Here is an 18,643-nt window from a genome sequence, read left to right as displayed (position 1 = left end):
AAAACAGATCAATGGAAGAAATAAAAATAAATTGATAGAAATAAAAATGGGGTGAAGGTGAAGGAGAGAGTTCACAGTCTAAAGTTGTTGAACTCAATGTTAAAACCGGGAGGCCGTAACGTTCATGAAGCCCCCCCCCCCCTCCCCCAACCTTGCTCTTCACCTGAGGTGTGGCGATCCTCAAAAAGGGAAAGCGGCCTGTGGTCAGCTGGCCACTTCACTCGTTGACAAAGAGTCACCCAGACTGGAAACATTTAGCTCCCTTCTCCACAGATGCTGCCAGACCTGCTGAGATTGTCCAGTATTTTCTGATTCTGTTCCTTACTTCCTAACTATTTGTGATTTCGGTGAACCAGCGACCATGGGGTCGTTGGCTTTTTACATCAGCACGTTATCTGTGCGTTTTATACTATCAGTTTAAGTGCAGTTACGGAATAAATGATCAAACGAGTCACAAATTTTGTGAACTGTCTGTCATCCTTCTCACACAGCCGAACAAACAGAGAGCAAACCATGGCACTCCCAGATAGATTAGTTCGAGGGACGGAACTGTCGTTAGCAGGTCTACAGCCAGAACGGAATGAAGACGGTTGTCACATAAAACACGGTCCACTCGCTGCCTTTCATGTCAGAACGTGGCATTTCAAACACATCAGCAGCAGCCAAATGATAAATAATGGTCGATCTCGGGTGCACTGAAGGTGTATAAAGATTGATGCAGGTTTAAAATGGTTCCACTTGGCGTGCCTTTCAAAATGCCTCTTACACTGAATATGTGAAATGGCCGCTTTTCCCTTTTCCGTGTCTCGGGCAGTGCAGTTTTGACATCACTTCCACGATTATTCGTGTGGGCTGACAGTTTTGTTCATTTGCAAGTGTGATGACCGAGCTGGCAGCCGCTTCATTTCACCGCTACTGCATTTTATCTGCCTTCCGGTCAACTCCTCAGGTTGAGGCGAGCAATGTCCTGGAAAGCGGATCGCGGTTCCCAGCATTAAGCAATAATTCACGGGTGCTTGCGCTGCGCTGAGTCATTACTTTGGAAGCAAATAAGAAAGAACGGAATGGACACAGAGTGAAGGAATGCATTTCGTGAGCATGAATTAATACCGTTTTACAGCATAAATATCCCATAACTGCACCGAAGGAAAATCTTCAAACGCACAGACATGAAATGACATGTAACAGATTAGCTTCACATTATGGGAATGAATTTAATGACCAGAGGACACTTGTGGTTGGGTTTCAATGCTGACCGTCTCGCCCATAGAATCCCAGGTATTCATAGAATTTACAGTGCAGAAGGAGGCCATTCGGCCCATCGAGTCTGCACCGGCTCTTGGAAAGAGCACCCTACCCAAGGTCAACACCGCCACCCTATCCCCATAACCCAGTAACCCCACCCAACACTAAGGGCAATTTTGGACACTAAAGGCAATTTATCATGGCCAATCCACCTAACCTGCACATCTTTGGACTGTGGGAGGAAACCGGAGCACCCGGAGGAAACCCACGCACACACGGGGAGGATGTGCAGACTCCACACAGACAGTGACCCAAGCTGGAATCGAACCTGGGACCCTGGAGCTGTGAAGCAATTGTGCTAACCACTGTGCTACCGTGCTGCCCAGTATTCTTCCACGGAGGCAAAAAAAAAAGACCACCTTTTCTTAAAAGAACCAACATTCATCACTACTGACAGGGCGAGGTTTCCACGACAGGAAAGGGAGTTATTACCCAGCCCCTTCACCATACATTTATATTTTAAAAAGCTACTTGACTCGTGTACACGTTTATTCTATTGATAGTGCTAAAATCTTCTTTGAACACATCTGATCTGTAGAGGGGGCAGTAGGCAGATGACGCAATTCATCATTCGCCCAACCAAGGAAACTGGTATTACAACCTAAATGGTGTGCTTTTACTGGAGGCAGATCGAGGCATCTCGTGATTTAATCTAGATTTAACCCGCAGCGATAAAAATATTTAGGGCGGCATGGTAGCACAATGGTTAGCACTGTTGCTCCACAGCTCCAGGGTCCCAGGTTCGATTCCCGGCTTGGGTCACTGTCAGTGCGGAGTCTGCACGTTCTCCCTGTGTCTGAGTGGGTTTCCTCCGGGTGCTCCGGTTTCCTCCCACAGTCCAAAGATGTGCAGGTTAGGTGGAATGGCCATGCTAAATTTCCCTTGGGGTCCAAAAAGGTTAGGTGGGGTTACGGGCATAGGGTGGAGGTGCTCTTTCCAAGACCCAGTGCAGATTTGATGGGCTGAATGGCCTTCTTCTGCACTGTAAATTCTATAAATCTATGATTGCTACCTGAGCTAAGAACAGTATAGGGGTGGGGTGGGGTGGGGGCTTTGGAACACTAGGAAGGATTTCCCTTCACACTGCCTCACCACTTAAATGTTGTTTTCTCACCCCCAATATTTTGCCATTGGCCACTTGTTTGTGATCTCCATTATTAACTGAAGGTTCAATCTTAAATGCCCTACCTTGCTAAGTTTTGGTCAAAGCGGTGCGTATGCATGGACAGTTGTGAACGCACAAGATAAATACCGCCAATGAGGGAAATCAGAAACCAGAACAGCTCCTGCAGCATTAGCCTGGGAAATAGGAGATGTGGATGGCCAGTCCTCGGCCCTGAGTTCTCAGGTGATAGCTGAATATCCCTCGCACCCTCATCTTCTGTTTTTTTTGGTTTGTATGAAGGTGGTGCTCGGTGACCAAATTTTTCACTGGTCTGGTTCAGCCCCTTGACCTCCTCCCCCGCTGCCTCAATCCCGCCTGCAGCTATATGACGAAATAGTGGCATTGGCCCCTCTACCTTTCATCAAGCCAATGTTGAGAAGAGTAGCCTCCGGTTTAAAGTTCTCTGTCCCATGATGAAGGTGGCATGGTAGCACAGTGGTTAGCACTGTTGCTTCGCTGCGCCAGGGTCCCAGGTTCGATTCCTGCTTGGGTCACTGACTGTTCGGAGTCTGCATGTTCTCCCCGTGTCTGTATGGATTTCCTCCGGGTGCTCCAGTTTCCTCCTACAAGTCCCAAAAGACATGCTTGTTAGGTGAATTGGACATTCTGAATTCTCCCTCTGTGTACCCGAACAGGCGCCGGAGTGTGGCGACTACGGGCTTTTCACAGTAACTTCATTGCAGTGTTAATGTAAACCTACTTGTGACAATAAAGATTATTTAAACATTAAATTAAGTCTGCCAATTTAATAGTTAAAACAACACACTAATAAAAACCTATTTAAGTACAAGCAAAGGGGAATCATTTACAGAACGATAAAATGCAAATCATGACGGAGTTATACCACTAATCACTAGTATTTAATTTTAGATGTTTGAGATCATAATTGACAAGAGCCGAACAACTTTTCTGGCATGGTTATAAATTAAAAAGTTCAGTGCAAGAATTTAGCCATGAGTTGCCAATGATCCCAGTCCTTTTGAGTTGAATGATAGCAAATTACATTTGAACTTATTTTTAAAGCAAATTGAATCTCCTCCATATATTTCTTAAATGTATAATGTACCATTCATAATGCTTTCCTGCTTTGTACCAGGTATGGAATACAAAAGCAGGGATGTAATGCTGGAACTGTATAAAGACTGGTAGGCCACAGCCAGAGCTTTGCACACAGTTCTGGTCACCACAATACAGGAAATACATGACAGCGGTGGAGTGCAAAAGAGTTTGACAAGAATGTTGCCAGGGCTGGAAAATTGAAGCTATGAAGAAAGATTGGGGAGGCCGGGGTTGGTTTCCTTACAACCAAGGAGGCTAAGGGTGATTTGATTAAGGTGTACAAAAATATGAGGGGCCTAGAAAGAGTAGACAGGAAAGACTTATTTCCCGAGCGGGGAGGTCAATTACCAGGGGGAAGAGATGTAAGGTGATTAGTAGGAGGATTAGAGGGGATGTTAGGAAAAACGTTTTCAACCAGAGGGTGATGGGTCTCTGGAATTTATTGCAAGAATTGGCGGTTGAGGCAAAAACCCAACTCATTTAGAATGTACCTGGATTTGCTCCTGAAATGCTGCAACCGGCAAGGCTACAGAATGGGGCCTGGAACTTTCTTGTGGCTTTATCTCCATCTGACGATTGGCTATGCAATGGGACACTTAATTTAATTATTTTCTTCTGGGGCAAGAGAGGAATATCTCTGTAGGTATTTTGTAATTGCACATGGTATGTTAATTCAAATTACAGTAACGCAGCATTAAGTAATAATAATTGTCGAAAAATAAGCAAAATGACCAGGTTATTCAGAGCTCCACCACTCATGTTACCTATGTACAGTGCCATATCACTGACGTCAAACAGGCACCCTCCCTATATTAAAACGCGCTTTTCGTCTTTAAAAAAGATTGGGACTAGGTAAGTCAGCAGAAATGTATTTGTGCCGCTCATGCATAATGTAGTCATGGTTGAAATAACTTTCCTTTCCCTACAAATAAGGTCTCAAAGGAATTAAGAAAACAATCCTCGTTAGAGTGGCAAGCAGTGATTATCTACCATTCGATTAGTCCCAGTTCAGTGAAAAAATTCAATATCCGTGGCAGATCAGGAGACAGACCTTCAGGAACCTTAAGACGAAATCCAAATTTTGCACAGAGAATGTAGCGCTCCATTTTTGTCAAAGGGTGGCAATATAGCGTACCTTTAAAATTGCAAATGTTCTCGGTTACAGAACCAGGAATGCTGACAAGGTTACATTTGTACCACAGCATGCAGATGGCACAATTATACATTATCGTAATTAATCAGCTTTGCTAAGCATTTTGCGTTGTGGGCACTGCTGTCGACCTATTTCCAAAAATGGAAGTTGTATTAAGGGTGTATGTTTCCTGCTCTGTCGGCACTTTGTCGATTTAGATGTGCCCTTCGAGTTTTGACAGTTACTATATTTGGGACGGATGTAGCATGCCCTGGTGCCCTGGGTGTATAATATATGTGGGCAGTGGGAAGCGGTTTGTTGATATGTCCACCGCCCTCTGCTTTCGAGTCGGCGAGTATATGATTATCTCAAGAATGCTCCACCTTCCACAGTTTATTAATCCATGTTGCACTTTTTATTTGGGGTGGCGTGGGAGTGTTCCTGTCATTATCGCGGTGGGCTGTACTCTCTGGTTACAATTTGGAGGCAACGAGGAGGTTGCACCATGTTAGCGTTCAGCAACGGGATGAGTGTGAGCTCTGTAGGGGCTTGATTGTTGCCTGATAACTCTTCGGATGTCTCACAGTATGTTCCCTCGCTGATCCTTGTCCACAACTGGGCGATGTCAAGGATTGTGTGCACCCTGTCACAAACCTCTGCAGGCTGCTGCCGTGACTCCGATATTTGGCGGGGAATTTTAATGTTAATTTTTAATTTATCTTTTCACTCTCTTTTCAAGTCGCACTGCTTCCCAATTGAAAAACAACAATTTGGCTGTTTATTGGTCTATCTTTAGATTGGGGTTATGTTTGGGGGTGCATGGGAAAGGATTGCACATTCCACAAGTTGTGCATTGATTGGCTGATTGGAAAGAAGGTATCTGATACCGTGAAGAAACATAACTCTGGCTAATGTTGGCCCAGTCAGTTAGGAAGTGTTTCACATACTGGTACTGGGGGACGAAAGTCCCCAAATAAACTGCTTTGCTTTCTGTCAGCGTGGCTGCAATTAGGTTAGACACAGTAAGAAGTCTTACAACACCAGGTTAAAGTCCAACAGGTTTATTTGGAATCACTAGCTTTTGGAGCGTAGCTCCTTCATCAAGTGAGTGAGTGAAGGATCACTCACTATGGCAATAACAGCAGGTCAGAGGTTGGGAATTCTGCGGTGAGTAGCTCTTCTTCTGACTCCCCAAAGCCTGTCCACCATCTAGTGGCACAATCCAAGGGTGTGATGGGATATTTTCTACTTGCCTGGATGAGTGTAGCTAAGAGGCTTGACATCACCCGGGACAAAGCAGCCCGCTTGATTGGCACCCCATCCACAAACATGAATCCCTTCACCAACTGACGCACAGGAGAAGCTGTGTGTATCATCTACACGATGTACAGCAGGAACTCGTCAAGGCTCCTTCAACAGCACTTTCTAGATGCACAACCTCCACTGCCTGGAAGGAGAAGGACAGCAGATGCATGGGAACACCACCACCTGCACGTTCCGCTCCGTACAGTATCCTTCACTGTCAATGTGTCAAAATCCTGGAATTCCTGAATGACTAGCACTGTGGGTGTATCTACACTACACGGAGTGCAGAGGTCCAAGAAGGCAACTCAGCACCAATTTCACAAAGGCATTTAAGGATGGGCAATAAATGCTGACCTAGCCAGTAATGGCCACACCCTGTGAACAAATAAAAATAAAGTAAATTTGAGGCCAAAAACTGTGGAAAGAGTCATGCAGTTGAGAAATCATGGGGGACAGGAGGGCTTTCTGTTGCAAAGAAGGAACACAGTTAAAAATAATTGAAAACAAAACAGTAATTGAAGTGAACAAAACAGAAATCTAAATTTCAAATGGACAAAGGAGAAAATCTCTGTGCTTCATCTATCCACATAATTGATTTGTTCTATTTTTGACTTTTCCCCTTTTATTCATAATCACATTCCACTACCTGATTTAAGGTGAATTGTTCCAGGGAGTCCATAAGGAGTCCCTGGCATTTTGCCACAACGTTTTTGCAGTTGCAGAACTACTGTCTATCTTCAAATCAGGATACCAGAATCAGACTCAAAGCAAGCAAATGATATTACAAATTACAAAATGTGTTTCACCCTTAACAGTATTTAATAGTGACCAGAGAAATGTTAAATTATAGAGTTAACGTTTTGTGCTTTGGACAGATATATAATGAATAAACATAAATGTTTCATTGCAATCGGTGGTAAATCTCAAAATGTCTAACTTAGTTCAATGTTTATGGCAATCATTTTAAGGATAATACACTTTTTTTCAAAAATTGTATCGTTGTAACGATTTTATAATCTTTATTAGTTTCACAAGTAGGCTTACATTAACACTGCAATGAAGTTACTGTGAAAACCCCCTAGTCGCCACACCCTGGCACCAGTTCAGGTACACCGAGGGAGAATTCAGAATGCCCAATTCACCTAACAAGCACATCCTTCGAGACTTGTGGGAGGGAGCCGGAGCACCCAGAGGAAACCCACGCAGTAATGGGGAGAACGTATAGACTCTGCACAGACGGTGACCCAAGCTGGGAATCGAACCCGGGTCCCTGGCGCTGTGAAGCAACAGTGCTAACCACTGTGCTACCGTGCAAAAGATGGTTAAGTAGTGGTATCTTAATATTGGGACTGGTATTCCAAAAATAACTTGAAGCCCTACATATGCCATCACAAATTCAGGACATCCTCACTGAAATCATGTGAATAAAATGGTTCCAATGCTTTGTATAAGACCATTGCCATTTACCGAAATGTATACTCTGTGTCACCAGCTATAGCTGGCAGTGTTCCTGCCACTGCTACTTTATAGTTTGCTGATGATAATCAAACAAATTTACAAATACGCGTAGATCCATCTCATATTATGCCCTGTATGTTCTAACCCCAAAAAAACATCTGTGAATAACAGAACTGGAGCTAATCTTTACACAGCATTATATTTATTCACAGAGTTATAACTTACAAGGATACAACTCATAACCCAACAACCACAGTTTTAGTCTGTGCCTATTTATAGGAGCTCAAATGGATCCCCAGTTAATACCCACCATCAATTTACAAATATATACAATTAATTTACAATTAAAACTATTTCATGATATTTGGTTAATGTTCCTCTTGCTTATTCCCTCTTCCTCAATAACATTTCTTCTTATTTACACATATTAAATTATACCAGCAACCTGTCAATCCAGTTCCTAATCTATAAATAACCCCTCTGTGTTTGATCCATTTCCCCCCATCTTACCTACAATATTAATTCTATAATTAGCATCATTAACAAATATGGACGTGTTTGCTTCTGCCCACACTTCCAAGATGTTTCTATACATTGCAAACAATATTAGCCTGATTACTGATCTCTGGAGCACCCTATTAGTCACCCCCATTCCCCACCATGTCGATTCAACCCAATATATAGCTAATCTTCAGTTCTATTCATTCAAAGAATATCTTAATTCACTTTCCCCCTCCCATTCTGTGTCTTTGATACTCGAGTCTGAGCCCTAAATGTCATGATTTCAAAGCTTTTGCTAAAATCAAAATATTCTGCAATATTGTTCTTTGGTCAGGGCTACACTCATGGAGTGTATGGATCAGTGGATCTCGGCCACAATATTGAGCGTTATCTCTGATCTGTGCCTTCCAAAACCGCAACATTGCGATATTGACGATAATATGGCAACGTGCCTCAATGACTACCGTCCGGTGGCCCTGACTTCAGTCGTAATGAAGTGCTTCAAGAGGTTGGTCATGAAGCGCATCACCTCCATACTTCCAGAATGCCTCGATCCACTGCAATTCACATACTGCCGCAACCAGTCCACAGCAGATGCCATCTCCCTGGCCTTACACTCACCCCTAGAGCATCTCGACAACAAGGACTCCAACATCAGACTCCTATTTATTGACTACAGCTCTGCCTTCAACACCATAATCCCAGCCAAGCACTTTTCAAAGCTACAAAACCTAGGACTTGGCTCCTCACTCTGCAACTGGATCCTCGACTTTCTAACCCACAGACCACAATCAGTAAGAATAAACAGCAATACCTCCTCCACAATAGTCCTCAATACTGGGGCCCCGCAAGGCTGCGTACTTAGCCCCCTACTATACTCCTGTGTACACATGACTGCGTGGCAAAATTTGGTTCCAACTCCATCTACAAGTTTGTTGACAATACAACCATAGTAGGCCGGATCTTGAATTACCACGAGTCGGAATACAGGACGGAGATTGAGAACCTAGTGGAGTGGTGCAGTGACAACAATCTATCCCTCAATGCAAACAAAACTAAAGAGTCTGGATCAGTTGGGATCTGTCTGGGTCAGTTGGAGTCTGCCTGGATCAGTTGAGATGAATCTGGATCAGTGGGGGTCTGTCTGGATCAGATGGGATGAGCCTTAATCATTTGGGGTCTGTCTGCATCAGTTGGGATGGGTCTGGATCAGTAGTGAATGGTCTGGATCAGTTGGGATGAGCCCTAATCAGTTTTGGTCTTTCTGGATCAGTTGGAATGCGCCTGAATCAGTTGGGGTCTGTCTGGATCAGTGGGGATGAGCCTGGATCAGTGGGGATGAGCCTGGATCAGTTGTGGTCTGTCTGGATCAGTTGGGATGGGTCTGTATCAGTTGGGATTGGTCTGTATCAGTTGGGATCTGTCTGGATCAGTTGGGCTGGGTCTGGATCAGTTGAAATGAGTCTGGATCAGTTGGGATCTGTCTCGATCAGTTGGGATGAGCCTTAATCAGTTGGGGGTCTGTATAGATCAGTTGGGATGAGGCTGGATTAGTTTCGGTCTGTCTGGATCAGTTGGGATGAGCCTGGATCAATTTGGGTCTGTCTGGACCAGTTGGGATGAGCCTGAATCAGTTGGGGTATGACTGGAATAGCTGAGATGAGTCTGTTTCAGCTGGGATCTGTCTGGATCAGTTGGGATGAGTCTGGGTCAGCTGGGGTCTGTATGGATCAGTTGGGATAAGTCTGAATCAGTTGGGGTATGTCTGGATCATTTGGGATGAGTCTAGATCAGTTGGGATGAGTCTGGATCAGTTGGAGTCTGTCCTGATCATTTGGAATAAACCTGGATCAGCTGGGATGGGTCTGGATCAGTTGGAGTCTGTCTGGATCAGTTGAGATGAATCTGGGTCAGTCGGGGTCTATCTGGATCAGGTGGGATGAGCCTTAATCAGTTGGGGTCTGTCTGGATCAGTTGGGATGGTCTGGATTAGTAGCGAATGGTATGGATCAGTTGGGATGAGCCCTAATCAGTTTAGCTCTGTCTGGATCAGTTGGGATGCGCCTGAATCAGTTGTGGTCTGTCTTGATCAGTTGGGATGGGTATGGATCAGTTGGGATAAGCCTGGATCGATTGGGATCTGCCTGGATCCATTGGGATTGGTCTGGATCAGTTTGGATCAGTTGGGATGAGTCTGGATCAGTTGGGATGAGTCTCGATCAGTTGGGATCTGCCTGGATCAGTTGGGATGAGCCTTAATCAATTGGGGTCTGTGGATCAGTTGGGATGGGTCTGGATCAGTTGGGATGAGCCTGAATCAGTTTGGCTCTGTATGGATCAGTTTAAATGAGCTTGGATCAGTTGTGGTCTGTCTGCATCAGTTGGGATGGGTCTGGATCAGTCGCAAACGGTCTGGATCAGTTGGGATGAGCCCTAATCAGTTTTGGTCTTTCTGGATCAGTTGGAATGTGCCTGAATAAGTTGGGGTCTGTCTAGATCAGTTGGCATGGGTATGGATCAGTTGGGATGAGCCTTAATCAGTTTGAGTCTGTCTGGATCAGTTGGGATGGGTCTGTATCAGTTGGGATGAGTCTGAATCAGTTGGGAGCTGTCTACATCAATTGGGATGGGTCTGGATCAGTTGGGATCTGTCTCGATCAGTTGGGATGAGCCGTAATCAGTTGGGGTCTGTCTAGATCAGTTGGGATGAGCCTGGATCAGTTTGGGTCTGTCAGGATCAGTTGGGATGAGCCTGGATCAGTTTGGGTCTGTCTGGATCAGTTGGGATGAGCCTGAATCAGTTGGGGTATGTCTGGATTAGCTGGGATGAGTATGTTTCAGTTGGGGTCTGTCTGGATTAGTTGGGATGAGTCTGGGTCAGCTGGGGTCTGTATGGATCAGTTGGGATAAGCATGAATCAGTTGGGGTCTGTCTGGATCATTTGGAACGAGTCTAGATCAGTTGGGATGGGTCTGGATCAGTTGGGAGTCTGTCTGGATCAGTTGAGATGAATCTGGGTCAGTCGGGGTCTATCTGGATCAGATGGGATGAGCCTTAATCAGTTGGGGTCTGTCTGGATCAGTTGGGATGGGTCTGGATTAGTAGCGAATGGTATGGATCAATTGGGATGAGTCCTAATCAGTTTAGCTCTGTCTGGATCAGTTGGGATGCGCCTGAATCAGTTGTGGTATTTCTAGGTCAGTTGGGATGGGTATGGATCAGTTGGGATGGATCTGAATCATCTGGGATGGATCTGAATCAGTTGGGATGGGTCTGGATCAATTGGGATTGTCTGGATCAGTTGGGATGAGTATGGATCAGCTGGGACCTGTCTGGATTAGTTGGGATGGGTCTAGATCAGTTCGGATGGGTCTGGGTCAGTTGGGATGGGTCCAGCTGCTGCTTGTCTTCCCGCCAATTTCACTCTCGCGCCGCCTCATTGTGACGTCAGCCGGTCCAAGGGCTGCTCCCAACAAAATGGCGACTTCAGAGTAACCGTCAGCCAGAGAGAGAGAGAGACAGAGAGACAGTCAGCTCGCCAGCTAGCTACTGAGTCCGGAATAACAGCGGGAACCTGTCAGCACCGAGTCACTAACCAAACAACAGGAAAAAATATATAGTATACAGAAAGCAGCCGGAGGTAAAGCCAGAAAGAAAAGTCTGTGGAAGAGCGGGAGGATCAGTGGAGTGCAGCCGAGGAGAGGAGACATGTCTCTCCTTTGTGTTGGAGGTAAGAGCTGCTGCTTCTCCCCCCCCCCCCCCCCTCTGCCTGTCACTCACTGCTTCCAGGGCACTGCAATTGCTTATCAATGAATGAATGAATGGATATCAGCGGCCTCTATAGACTTTAGTAGGATCACACACACACACATACGATTCATTCAGAAATTTTAAGCAAAATAGTCATTTGGTCCATTTACGTTCACTTGACAGCGAGAGGGTTTGACTTGTCCTGGGGGTTAATTATTTTTTAGGGGAGGGGGTGGGAAGCGTTTCTCTGGGAAGCTATAAAACCAGATGAACCAAGTCAGGCCTCGTTATTTGCACCCGGAATATTATTCACCATTGCAATTAAAAAAGAAAAGAAAATGTAGATGGTGTCTGTTTTATATTTGAAAGAATCTGGACATTCTGTTTTGTGCTGTATGTGAATTTGTACCACCCTTGTGCCACTATCATTTATGAATGAATTCGCTGCAGTCCATCGGGCATAGATGTCTCAAATGAATAAATGCACTTTTTCGACCCCTCTCCATATTTCCAAATTAAAATATTAACGACGCTACTGACCTATGCCAAAATATGGGCTGCAGAAGTTGCTGTCACACTCTCATTCTATTTAAATAACATTTTACTTGTTCTGGGACGACTCAACCATCTAAGCTAATTCATTGGAGCAACATTTGTAAAGTAATGTTAAGTGCATTCGGGAATTAAAACACACTTAAAGACAAATTATGCCTCGCATGCTTTTCATATCGTGTAGCTTTCAATGCATGTTTCTGTCGGACATACTTTTTTTTAGACGGTTCCTTCTGCATAATATGATAGACACACGGTTTGAACATTTTGTTTGGAAAGGTGGCTGACACAGCTATGTAGACTTTTAATAATTGTGCGCCTAGTGCTCAGGGAAATGGAAAACGAGTAAGTAGAGATGTCATGGCACCTTGCTGCAGCCCATCAGCCAGCGTGGTACAGAACCATGGACAGCTCCCGCACCCAAAAGCAATCAGCAAATGGTTTGTTTCAAAGCACACATCGCTTTCTTATCCAGCACTTCTCTGGGAAGGCGATTTTTAACCTGAAGATTAAATTTTTTTTAACAAAAGAGTAATTTCAATTTTTCGTGTACACTTCAATTATAGACCATCGCATGGGGCTAGGCAGAGGCGTTTTTTAAATTAAATAAATGTTGGGATAATATTTCAATAATTTGAGATCTATTAGACCTCTTACTGTACATTAGGAAATAAAACTGGTAGCATTAGCCCAAATATCCTGACTTTAATAATAAAATGAATTAGTTTATACTGTTGTAACATTAAGAACTGGGTGTAATTTTTTTCTGCTACTGTCAAAATACAAAGTATGTGAATTAGTTTAATATTTAATGTTGAAATTTTATTCAAAATACAGAGCTAGACTCTACTAATTATTTTCTGAATATAGTAGTTGAAAATATCAAATGATAACTTGAGCTGGTTATTAGTGAATTAACCCCAATTTTGTAATCCTAGGTGAATATACAAGAATATACAGTTGATTAAATTTGTTGAAATTGTTTGGATGTGGGAATTACAGCACTGGAATTGCTTATGGCCTTCTGATCTACTTTATGAAGTAATGCTGTGAACTATACTTCAGAAATTTAAATATTGTTACTGCTTTCAACTCAGTTAATTGTGTGAATGCAATGTCCTTTCCTGAGTCATGTGGATCACTTCCTAATCACCGATAGCATGTCTAAATTTATTTTTAAATGAGTTAATAGATTCTATTTTGGTAAACAGTTATTGATTTCCAGCTTAAAAAAGGTTAGTGAATAAAACTGTCAACTAGATCAAGTTAGCTTTGTAATTCTATTTTCTTTGAAGGTATCTTTCAATAACACCACCACTTGTGCTTAAATTAGCCGAGTTTCAGGAACTTTAGGTCTTCTTGAATTTGGAAATTAATATCAGAATATTGGATTCTGTAATGATGGAAAATCTTTTTGCAAACTATTTTTAAAAATAAATTTAGAATACCCAATTCAGTTTTTCGAATTAAGGGACAATTTAGCATAGCCAGTCCACCTACCCTGCACATCTTTGGGTTGTGGGGGCGAAACCCACGCAAACACGGGGATAATGTGCAAACTCCACACGGACAATGACCCAGAGCCGGGATCGAACCTGGGACCTCGGCGTCGTGAGGCAGCAGTGCTAACCACTGTGCCACCGTGCTGCCCTTTGCAACCTATTTTGACTGTGTCTCATGATGAGATTCTGCTGTAATCAGAGTTGGCCACCTGACATTAATTTCATTTCATTGTGTGATTATAATTTAATTGTGGCTGTTTTGAAACTAACAGTGAGGCCTTCCAAGCTAAATTTCAGGTTTACTTGTAAAATAGCCTCCCGGGTTTTGTGATATGCAATATGCAAACAATTGACAAAGTTCTTTTTGTTCAGGTTTGTATAAAATAATTTTAATTTCTGTTCATTTTCATCACACGCCAATTGTTGTACATGCATTGATTCAGATGCAGAGCAAACCCAGTTGAATTGGAATGGTGTGTATAATGTGCACTTATTCTTAGAAAATTAAGATCAAGAATAAACTATTCCACACAAGAAACATCAATAAACATTTTCATAAAATAACAGAAGGTGTTATCATAGAGATTGGAGATTATTTGATTGGAAAGTTTTGCCATTTTATCAATTAGTGAGATGCACTTAACCCTGCTAACAGCTATTGAACCAATAAATATACAAATCAAAATTAATGTGCATTTTAGCTTCCATAATCAGAAATATTGTAATTCATGAATTGATTTAAAAATGCATAATCTAGCCAAAATATTGTAGTAGAAGTTCCACAGGATTAATGAGGTTAGTAAATCTAGCAACAAAATATCATGCTTTCGTATCTGGGCGCACGCTGGAAGTTAGATTTATGGTGTACCGTACAGGTTAATAGTTGAGGACAAAGCCTATGTATTGCTTCTATCCTGAAATAATCTTGTAGGTTCACAAAACTGCATGATTCTATGAAATGGGGCTGAATTCTCTGCTTCCCGACAATGGAAATGCAATTTGTTTTGAGAATCGCAGGTAATCCAAAAATCGTTTTTTGCCTGCCGTCGATCCCAACACCATACCCTGGTCCCTCACTGGTGGCAATATTGAAGTTTGTGCCCTGCGCCGGCGGGACCATGCAAAACTGTCATTTGCATGGATTAGCGGCTTGGACACTGTTTACTCAACATTTCCGCGATGCTCCATCACTCTTAGGTGTAAGTGTCACAGGCGCAAACTAGTGGAAGTATTGAAAAGGGGAACATTTGCAATGGCTGTGGAGGAGGAGCAGGAGGCTAAATTAAAACTGTGAAAAACCCTCAATTTGTCAGACTTGCTGGGTTGGCTGCCCAAGCCAGGGGCAGTAGTGGGAAGCAATGGTACCAAGTCCGTGGACTCGGTGTCCCCCTCAGCACCCGGATGGCCTAGCTCAGACCGTCATTGCTGCAGTCTGTCTTTTAAATGTACCTCTTTGTGCTCCTTGTAGGTCTTTGATTGCACAGGGAGCCTATGGTAATCTGAGAGCCCATCAGGCCTCCTCTATCTACACTCTCATACTCCAGCTGTTTCATGAAGGGGATGGGCATGGCCAAGCTCAATCAAGGGCCCACCAGGTATTGGCACTCCTCCGAAGTGCTGCCCCACTGCAGAGGAAGCAGGAGATCAGCAGAGCTTATCCCAACCAGAGGTCACCTACATCATGGCCTTTGGAACCCTCCCTCGTTCTCCACCCCTCTCAGGGCAGAGGCCCCAGCAGTGACCCCTACCACTTCGGATGACCAGCTGTCTCCTCCTGGTGAGACTGGCAGCACTGACTGCCTTTGCCACCACCTCTCGGGCAGTGTTCAGGAGGGCAGGCTCGAGTCTGCAGCCCACCCTGGGGAAGAGTGTGCTCCTCACTGACATGGTGCTGTGGGTCCATCTTGGACTCCCAACCTCGGAGGGGGCAGATCTTCTGTGAGCCATCTTCGTGGGGTGTAATAGTGGAAAGCCTAAAAACAGCTCCAGCTGCCAGGCTCTTTAGTACTAACTCCAGCCCCAGTGTGTAGAACACCCTCTGAGCCAGAATAGCTCTGAAGTTGCGCCAGCAGACTGTCCCATTTGCATGTCCTGACTCTCTTACTAAATAGCGCCCCAAATGGGAATGCGAATCGCACTCAATTCAGTCCCGGCAGCAACACTTACTGGACCAAATGGAGAATCCTGCCCATATTCTCTGTAAAAGACAAATGGTAATTTAGTTAGTCATCCTAGTGAAACAGACATCTTGTTTTTGAGTTGTGTGTTGGGCTTCGTCAAATTGCATCCAATCGCACTGAAAAAATCCTGAACTCTTAAGTACCTACAGTAGCACTATTAAAACATTGGTGCAGATAACATTACATATATGCTGTATGCTTATTTTAACGTACATGTAATATTAATGGTCCAGATTGTACACCCAATGGTGAAGGAATAACACTGCCTGCTGACCCCAGGTCTGGCTGAAGGTGGAGGAGTTGTCTCTAAAAAATAGGTTTCCTCTATTCCAACGCTGTGTTGAATTTGGCAACATTTTATAGGTAGAATGTGGAATCCAGCAACAGGACAGGCAGGTTAGTAAGCCTAACAACAGGTTGAATAATTCTCACAGTAAAGCAGAGAGTAAAATGCATGCAATATAAACCCCATTAAATCATTTATTAAAAAGGGGAATAAAGAGAGTGAGGAAGGGATTCTTACAGCGTAGTAGGGATAGTGGGGGGCTGGCACTACCGAGCCTAAGTGAGTACTACTGGGCCGCCAATATCTCAATGGTGAGTAAGTGGATGGGAGAAGAGGAGGGAGCGGCGTGGAAGAGATTGGAGAGGGCGTCCTGTAGGGGGACTAGCCTACAAGCTATGGTGACGGCCCCATTGCCGTTCTCACCGAAGAAATACACCACAAGCCCGGTGGTGGTGGTGACTTTGAAAATTTGGGGACAGTGGAGACGGCATAGGGGAAAGACGGGAGCCTTGGTGGGGTCCCCGATAAGAAATAACCATAGGTTTGCCCCGGGGAGAATGGATGGGGGATTTGAAATATGGCAAAGAGCAGGAGTAACGCAACTGAAAGATCTGTTTGTGGATGGGAAGTTCGCAAGTCTGGGAGCGCTGACCGAGAAATATGGGTTGCCCCAAGGGAATGCATTCCGGTATATGCAACTGAGGGCTTTTGCGAGGCAACAGGTGAGGGAATTCCCGCAGCTCCCGACGAATGTGGTGCAGGACAGAGTGATCTCAAAGACATGGGTGGGGGACGGTAAGGTGTCAGATATATATATATATATAGGGAAATGAGGGACGAGGGGGAGATTATGGTAGATGAGCTGAAAGGGAAATGGGAAGAAGAGCTGGGGGAGAAGGACTCTCAGGGTTGTTAATATATATATAATATGTATAGGTCGTTGCTATAAATAATTGTATATTGGACTGTTAAATCATATTTTTGGAGAGTGTTTATCTGAGACAAGGCAGTTGCCATTTAGTTTTCGTTTTTGTTATATATTATTTATTCTTTGTTTATAAAACAGGTCATTGTTATTTATACGGTTATATTATTGTGTAAAGGATACACAATGTACTGTGATGGTTGACCAAAAATTTTCAATAAAATATTTTTTAAAAAAAAGGGGAATAAAGATTGGGACATAAAGATGAGATTAAGAGAGAAGTAGAAATATCATTAACTTAAAAATCAAAAAGCATTGTTTTAGAAATCAACCAATTTTACATGTGCTTCTGCTTGATCAGTCTCCATGTTAAATTAGCTTTTTGTGGCTAGAGAGGGTAGAATTTACAGTGCTGAAGGAGGCCATTTGGCCCATCGAGTCTGCACCGGCCCTTGGAAAGAGCACCGTACCCAAGCCCACAGCTCCACCCTATCCCCGTAACCCAGTAACTCCACTTACCCTTTTTGGACACTAACGGCAATTTACCATGGCCAATCCACCTAACCCGCACATCTTTGGACTGTGGGAAGAAACCGGAGCACCCGGAGGAAACCCACGCACACACTGGGAGAATGTGCAGACTCCGCACAGACAGTGACCCAAGCCTGGAATCGAACCTGGGACCCAGGAACTGTAAAGCAACTGTGCTAACCACTATGCTACCGTGCTGCCCTGATAGGATGCCCATTAGAAAGTCTGATGTAGTACACAGTTTTAAGAACCCATGACTGAACAAGGATTAACATTCTCCTTGGTTCTTACAGTGAGAATCATACATAAAATGTTACAATTCATGTCAAGTCAGTGATTCTGTGCTGGTTGATTGCATCTGCAAAGACTGCAAATGTGCACCCTATGGAGACGCAGGGTATCGCTGACAGAAACTACCGGAAGTCCACTTTTAACTTCTCATGCACGAATGCCAGAAGTTGCTGTCAGTTTGTATTGTAACATTGACATTTTTGAAAGTTTTGCTATTGTTACAACCACAAATCCGGGCTATTATCTTGTAAATATTTAGCACTATGAATACGCTCACAATAAGTAATTCCATTTCTGTAAGTATGAAAACTAGGTATAAAGATCACAGTTTTAAATTAAAAATGGTATCTGTTTTCATTATTAATTGTTTTTCCTTTTGCGGCCCTTAAATGTAAATAATATACTGGTAATGTCTGAAGATCTGATAGTTGTTGTCATATGTTTCAATAAGCTATGTTTTATTTAGCACGATTCCTCAACTTTGTGGTCAGACACTGGATTTCCACCAAAAGTTGTTATTTTTAATAGTTTTGTATAACAATTAATGTAGCGTTGTTTACAATATACAATTAATTTTCCATAGCTCTGGGATGTTGATGGCTATTACAATATTAATATGTAATGTAATTGCTTTTAGGTGATAGGTAGGAATTGTTATTTAATTTTGTTATCATAGAATCATAGAATTTACAGTGCAGAAG

At 43.5% G+C, this 18,643-nt stretch overlaps 1 protein-coding gene across 1 annotated transcript in view; it reads left to right on the top strand.

The window, feature by feature from the left end:
- The first annotated feature begins 11,403 nt into the window (after positions 1-11,403).
- Positions 11,404-18,643, top strand: part of LOC140395097 (protein unc-13 homolog A-like) — a 522,914-nt gene continuing 515,674 nt past the window's right edge. Inside the window, exon 1 of the mRNA XM_072482511.1 lies at positions 11,404-11,655. Coding sequence (XP_072338612.1) covers positions 11,634-11,655 — 22 coding nt within the window. The 5' untranslated portion in view covers positions 11,404-11,633. The remainder of the gene's footprint in view (positions 11,656-18,643) is intronic.

Source organism: Scyliorhinus torazame, chromosome 18 (genome assembly GCF_047496885.1).
Source record: "Scyliorhinus torazame isolate Kashiwa2021f chromosome 18, sScyTor2.1, whole genome shotgun sequence".
NCBI lineage: Eukaryota > Metazoa > Chordata > Chondrichthyes > Carcharhiniformes > Scyliorhinidae > Scyliorhinus > Scyliorhinus torazame.
Note: the sequence above shows the minus strand (reverse complement) of the source record. Positions and strands in the feature narration are given on the sequence as shown.